Genomic DNA, 7,658 nt, shown 5'->3' with positions numbered 1-7,658 from the left:
CGTTAACAAATACAGTACATGAAGTAAGAGAACAAAAACTTTGTACAAAGAAAGTCACCGGTAAAATTAGATAAATTTATTTGCATTGATCAACACACTCTAATCTTTCACCAAAGTTAGTCTCTGAGCATTACATAAAGTTTTTTTTTGACTAATATCATCAAATTATTTGAAAATGTTAAACATTAAAAAATTTATGTTCCACTAAAAGAGAATAAGAATTAATAATTTTGAAAACTATAATCTTCTATGATGGAAAAGATAGAATATGTTGCATCTTTTTCACTAGAGAATTGAAGAATTGGAGAGGTAATTTTAAGTGACGCCATAAAACGTAATTTCTCATGGGGGCATTCTAGTCATAGAAGCAAGACAAATATTATTTTTATAATTTAAGAATATTTATAAGAGTTATGTGTGAGTTAAAAACTAACCATAGGACATAATCATAATTATTGAAAGAAAAGGGATATAATGATAAAGTGATATTTTAATTTGAGATATATTATACGAATTTCCTAATTTAAAATTATGAGTAATCTTAAAGCTATCAAATTATGTACGAAAATTTGGTAACTAATAATGTGTGTTAAAATTATGAGTAATCTTAGAGCTATCATTAGTTGAATCTATGTAAATACAATCACAATTTGATCCATTTTTAATACAAATTTGGGACCTCTGTCATATTCATAAATTATTAGAATAAACATCTAAAAATTTGGTATCTCGAAAACACAATCACAATTAAATTTCAAATTCTCGCAACCGTAACAAAAATGTGTTTTTATCTAAAAGCTGTTGTTAGAAAAAATAAGTTCCCTGTACTTTTAAAAAAAACTGATTTTATTGCGGGAAGGAGATGCAGATACTGATTTTCCAATCAAACCTTATCAAAAACATTATTATTTTTAATTTTTTTATCAAACATATACTTATCAAAAATTTTATCAAACAGTAGTCTGATTTTTACAACACTTTCTAATAGAATAACAATTTTTAACAACAATGTCAAACTAACCCTAAAACTCTAATTCCAGTATTAAGTGGAGTCACTTACACACTTGCAATCAGAAATTTAGTTGAATATGAATGGAAATTTAATAACGGTACAGAAAACACATTGGACGTTACAGGTAATGAAAATCCAGCTAGTAGCAAACCTTAGCGCAGACAACGTGGAACATACCACTCGTGCATACATTTATTAAACATGTGTCTACATTCATTGTTTCAGTTCTAAACCCATATCTATCAATAATAACGTAATTAACCACCTTAGATCCCACTCTACCTGTTTTTCCGTTAATACAAGCAACAAATAGTACATCAACCTAATCATGGTTTCACAATTAATTCAAAAACTATGTTAAAACAACTTTCATTTAACAATTTATCAAATTCTTCTTATAATAAGATGCCGAAATTTTAAAGTAATTTTTCCATAATAACAAAAAGTCGAGAATTCAAGAACCTTAATATGAATAAGTGAAGTAGAAAACTTAATCCTAGAGATACTAAAATTTGGAGTATTGCTGACTTCACAATTTAGAATGATGCTATTGGTGAAATTTATATGAATGCATAAGATTTACTATTATTAATAAATATAATCACTCAGTGAGTGACATTTATACTGAGTGACATTTACACTAATGATGTTATTGGATGAAATTTTATATGAATGCATAAAATTCACTATTATTAATTAATATAATCACTCAGTGAGTGACATTTACACTGAATGACATGTGAAATTTAAAATCCATTTTGGGTACCGATTGAATACATTTATCATTACTAAAAGCAGAAAATAAAGCATATAAACTTCCAAGGCACAACAGCCCATCAAGAAAAATGAGCAAGATTAGGCATCTTACTCTGACTTGTACAAAAAAATCAAAAATGGAGTAAGCAAGTTGGGCATCAAGATAGTTGAAAACGGTGGAGACACGTTTACAATAAAAACCATAGCCGCAGCTTAATTATATATTATTTACTTCCTAATTGTCATCTTTATCTGACTTCTATTATTTGCAGAAAGATCTCCAAATCTTCACTATTCACATTATAATATGTTCTTTTTTTCCACATTGATATAAAAAGTTACACGTATACGAAGGGCAACAAAAGAAGTGAAATGTGGCACTTATAGAGCAATAATTGGGAGGCCAATTTGGTATGAGTAATGCATTTCATAAAAAAAATGAAAAAAGTTGACAAATTATTGTTCAGCTAGCTGGGGACAAAGATAATAAAACAGAAATAAGTAAAGCACTTCACATGAAATGCCAGCCACGTTACTATCGCCAGGGGCGGAGCCATCTTGTACATAGAGTTACATGTGAAGTTTTAAATATGTCCTTTTCAATTTGCCCTGCTTCCCCTAGTTGCCGATATTTTTGTAATAATATCTTATATTATTTAAATAATATCTTACCATATGGCATATAAATAGTAGAGTTCAGAAGGTTAAGATATCAAATATCAATACTTTCAGAACTTGCCTTTTCAAAAGTTTTAACTTCTTACAGAAATGGCTTCTTCAATGATATCCAGTAAACGTTGCACTGTCCGATCGACTAGCTTTCCGTCTACGTTGCATCCGAGTGCCTGCAAGATCGAAGAAGGGCTTAACAAGATCAGAACATGGGAAGCTGAAGCTTCAAATGTTTTAACTGCAGAGACAGTTTGTGATGGTTTGTGCAGGCTTGGAGAGTTGTACAAATTTACAGACGAGTTTCTGAATTTGCCACTGACTCAACAAGCCCTTTCTCACCATCAAAACATGAAGTGTATCAATGAGTTGATGGATAAATCTGTGAGGCTTTTGGATATCTGTGGGAATACAAGAGATATTATGTCACAGATTAAAGTACATGCTAGAGACCTTCAGTCTGCTCTGAGGAGGAAGAAGGGGGACTTGAATGCTGAATTCACAGCTTTCAGAAAGGCGATACACAAGGATTCCAAAAGGATGATTGCAGCTCTCAAGCAAGTCGACAACAAAACCAGTGGACTGGAGAACTTTGATCAAGATCAGCACCTAGCTGCTGTGATTAGATCACTTAAAGGAGTAACTGCTGCCAGCATTATTGTCTTTCAATCTGTCCTGCTATTCTTATCTACACCTATACTGAAGCCAAAGGCTACAAAGTGGATGCAAGTTTCTAAATTGATGCACAAGGGGGCTGTAGCAAGCGAAGATCAACAGCATGATGCAAATGAAGTGGAAAGAGTAAAGGCCTTAGAGAGTGATGTTGAAGGCATTGAGAATGGTTTGGAGTGCATGTTTAGGCACTTCATTAGAACAAGAGCCTCTCTACTAAACAGTGTTTCCCAGTAATTGTGTAGTAGGATCTGTAATTCCTGGTGTCTGCAAAAGTATCCAAATATTAGAGGATAACCTTGTGGAAATCGATTTTGGTTTGTATAAAATGTAAATTTAAACATATTAGATGCTCATTTCCAAAAGTATATACACAGTTCATATATATTACTCCAGTGTTTCACATACCTTTGTCTCCATCATACCGCATTTCTCGTTTTTCAGACTTTCTGACAGTGCGAAACATGAATATAGAAAAGTTATGCAACATCTATGAGAATAGTTAAATCAATATCAATAAATTTATGTCACAAAGCAGCACAATCTAAAATGCTTTACTTTAACATAGCCTTGTCAAAAAACCAATCTCCTACGTACCACTATCATTCATTTTAAATTTCACAGGTTCTTACATATCAAAACCATAGGTAATAACCAATTGCCTTATTACCTGTCACCAAGTCTAATATATGGATTTCTTCAGTACATTAGTAACCAAATCCGTATACCTTATGAGGAAATAGGTAAGCAGAGTCTGTTTTCGTAGATACCCTGGACTTTTAAGAAGAAAAATCTATAACGGAAAAATGTTCAGAATCATGAAAATGGACCTTAAAAAAATCAGCAATTCTGTACTAATGAAAATTAGGCCTGTATAGACATTCAAGAAATCGACCTTACTTATTTTCCTGAAGGAACAAATTTTGGTAAAAAATTAAATAGATCAAACAGTCAGAACTCATTTCCTCAGTTGGATATGAAACTTTCAGTCTCCATGAACCTCGGTATAGAAAAACAATACAGATCTATGTGAAGGACTTATTATTAAATTATAAAACATATTAGCTGGAGTCTCTTCTTTGGCTGGCTGTGTGCAAACCTAAAAGGTAACACTTTAAAAACATGCCAGCCATGCACACATATCATATTGTCCATGCTAAAATCTAGAAACCACCACCCATATGAAATCAAATTATTGTATATAAGTTGCATTATTGTATTCAATATCACATCATTATCTCTAACAGCCATCTAAAATTCAAAATTTTGGCTTACTTTCAAGGTCCATGGTAATGTAACAAGAGACTATTTGATCACATTTTTACCTGAGAAGATGATAAAAAAATTTGTCATGCCACACAGGGTAGGATGATTGTTTATACCAAACTGTAAATAACCAAATTTATCAGGAAACATCAAGAAAAAGCAGAGAAAACTTCTGTACTGAGGTCTGAAAGCACAACCCATTTAGACAAAACTTGTTAAACATTAACAAAAGTAAACACACACACAATGAAAGTCCTTGCATCAACAGAATATTTTGAGAACAATACATATCCAGATTTGAAAAAGGAATATTGTTGCAGGTGGCAAACCTCAGTGTTGACATACTGACAAAATACCATTCGTGCAAACATTTAAGTAAACAAATTGAACCAATATACAATGTTCATCTAAACAACTAAATCAATGTATATCTAGATTAACAATTGAGTATGTGATCTCAGTTTCATCTCACATCCTACATTTTCATGTACTCCTATAATCTAATGAAGGTTCCAACTTCCAGCCATTCAGACACAATTAGGATTTGGGAGCCACCGTTGCCCATATTAATGGTCAACTAGACTAGCCATTTTCATTTAATGAATAAATGCATAAAATAGATTAAAGAAGATGAGAAAAAAAAAATAATACAATAGGACAAAATTCATAAATGACTATTAGATATAGTACATAGATGGCCCCTATTACTTAATTATACAATGAATTCAATATTTTGTTATATAATTAAAGCAGGGGAGTTTTCACACTGACAGAGCTAAAAGAAGATTAAGAAGGCTTCGTTTCGAAAACTAAAATACCAGCTCTGTTTCTATTCTCATAACTTATAACTACAAGCACAAATCTATGATTTTTACAAAATTGTGTAACATCGAAACAAGAAGGATGAATCGCACAACTAATTGCTTTAAAATATCGTAATCAGTAATTGGGAAATGTGATATCAGTCGATGAATATCGAAAAAGTGGTAGCGGGACACAAGATTTCCGATCTGTAAAAATCTATTTCTGTAGTTTTATAGTTACAAATATAAGAACAATTCGAGCATGTCATAGCAGCAACCATATTTATATATATATATACAAGGAACCATAATAATAAATGTATTACAGAGCTTATCTGGCTGCATTTATCAGATATCACTAATTTCTTCTTTTTTTTAAAAAAATACAGATAATATGGCAGGTAGCAGAACCCCAATGCCAGAAACAAAGGAAGCATACCACTCGTGCAAACATTATTTATAACAGCTAGACTCAAGTATCAATTATTTGTCTTACCAGCTAAATCCTTTTTAAAACAGAGAGATTTTTGACCAGGCAAACCTACAATATGAGATATCGGATTTTACTTGACTAACTCAAAAAGGATGGCAACAACAGAGTATTGCTAAATAAAGATAAATCTCGCAAAATTAAAACTGCCTGAAATCCACAAAGTAGAATTTTATTTAAAGAACACTATACGAGTCAGTAAGTGCACATTGTGACACTCGCCCAAGCAAGATCTTATTGTGCATTATCTCTCACTAGACAGCTTGAATTGATGAATTCTTTCTGTTAGAAAGATATTGTGCCTACACTTGCATTTTTCAGCCGGAAATGTAAAGAGGAAAATAAAAAAGAAGAATTTTCTTTAGCATCCATCTATAATTCTGGAAGATTCTTTTCACTATACTATATTAAGTGAAGCAAGCAACTACTGGTGAGATAAAAAAGAAATCAAGTATAATACATCAAATGAGCTAAGCAAGTACGCGTCTAATTTATATTTAAAAAGCCCAATGGAACAATAATGAATATGGTGGAGACACAAATTTAAGAAGCCATACGTGCACAGGATTAGTATAATATTATTTCCAATCTCTATATCTTCTTATGTACATTTAATCTTATTATAAACACGTCATCTTTATTCATTCTTATATCTTACTTCCTGAACAGATCTCAAGAATCTGCACTATCTTGTCGTATATAGATTATAACAGTTTGGTGTCTTCAGAATTTCCCAATTGATTTAACTTTGTGTAAAGGTGTTGAAAGGAGGAAACTGTGGGAGACAGTGTGTGCCATGTGTAGGCAACACAAAATAACCAATGATTTTTGGTAGCTTACAAATTTTCTTAAAATCTAGATGGCCTCGGATAAGGACTTAAATGCATATCACGCTTACAACCCCTCCAAAGCCTTTTTTTTGGGGTTAAAAGTGGATTCTCGAAACTGCTGGCTCAACAAAATCCTGATACCATGTTACAATTGCAACTCTTTTTTAATATTATTATAAGGGCTTAATATATATTTCATGTATATGCTTTAATTGTTTTCCCATACTAATGCAGACTATATATACTACAGTTGCTACATGTTATAAAGAGATAACTGAACTCAGAGAAAAACATCTTCAACACATGTTCATCACATTGCTAACACTAGGTCATAGCTCCTCTTGTTTACTAGAGAATCTACATTGCAGGAAATAGAAGTTTGAGGTATCATTGCTCACTATTCCAAAAGCTAATAGTTAATTACTGAAAGATATCAATGGCTAGCTCCTTAAAAATTATATTATTTATATATGTAGCATAACTCCATAAATAAACTTGCCTAGTCGATTGCATCCTAATACTTTCAACATCTAAGAGTAGCTGAACAAGCCAATGACTAGGTCAATTTTAAATGTAGTATGACTCCATAAATTAGCTTGCCTAGTAGATTGCATCGCAGTACTATTAACATCTAAGAGGAGCTGAACAAGCTTACAAAATAGGAAACTGAAGTATCAACTGTGCCAACAGTTTAAGAAAATTTCCAGTTTGGTAGAGTTTTACAGAGGCGCAGATGATCTCAATTTGCTACTGAGACGACAAACCATCACTCACGATCAACTTGAGTACTGGTCTGATAAGTTTGTTGGACAGATCCATCAGATCTAGTTAACTATGAAAGTACAATATATATCATGTCACAAGTTAAATCATGGGCGAGAGCAACAGTCTGTTCTATGAAGATGAAAAGGATAATGGATGCGTATTAAGGATAATATGTTCAAATAAATGGCAGAATAACTTAATTGAATAACAAAGTCCATAGAGAATGGTTTAGAGTGCATATCGTTAGATAACCAGCTCTCCTAAAATGCTAAGGGGAGGAGGTAGAAGCCGCCGTAGAAGCCACTAAACAAATCTTAATCTTCTAACACTCCCTTCCACTCTCACAGGTGGCCACCATGTGTATTTAATACGCTGTATATGTCATAAGACTCGAA

At 32.3% G+C, this 7,658-nt stretch overlaps 1 protein-coding gene across 1 annotated transcript; it reads left to right on the top strand.

The window, feature by feature from the left end:
• The first annotated feature begins 2,456 nt into the window (after positions 1–2,456).
• On the top strand, positions 2,457–3,516 carry LOC141677450 (uncharacterized). Its single transcript, XM_074483393.1, has one exon. It carries the CDS (start codon positions 2,537–2,539, stop codon positions 3,344–3,346), a length of 810 nt encoding a protein of 269 aa, XP_074339494.1. The 5' UTR covers positions 2,457–2,536; the 3' UTR covers positions 3,347–3,516.
• Positions 3,517–7,658: the final 4,142 nt, after the last annotated feature.

The sequence above is a fragment of the Apium graveolens genome, chromosome 8 (assembly GCF_009905375.1).
Source record: "Apium graveolens cultivar Ventura chromosome 8, ASM990537v1, whole genome shotgun sequence".
Taxonomy (NCBI): Eukaryota; Viridiplantae; Streptophyta; class Magnoliopsida; order Apiales; family Apiaceae; genus Apium; species Apium graveolens.
The sequence above is the reverse complement of the archived record's forward strand: the minus strand, read 5'-3'. Positions and strand labels throughout refer to the sequence as shown.

Excerpts from the sequence above, each read along its gene's own strand:
- LOC141677450 (XM_074483393.1), top strand. The coding sequence starts at position 2,537 with ATGGCTTCTTCAATGATATCCAGTAAACGTTGCACTGTCCGATCGACT.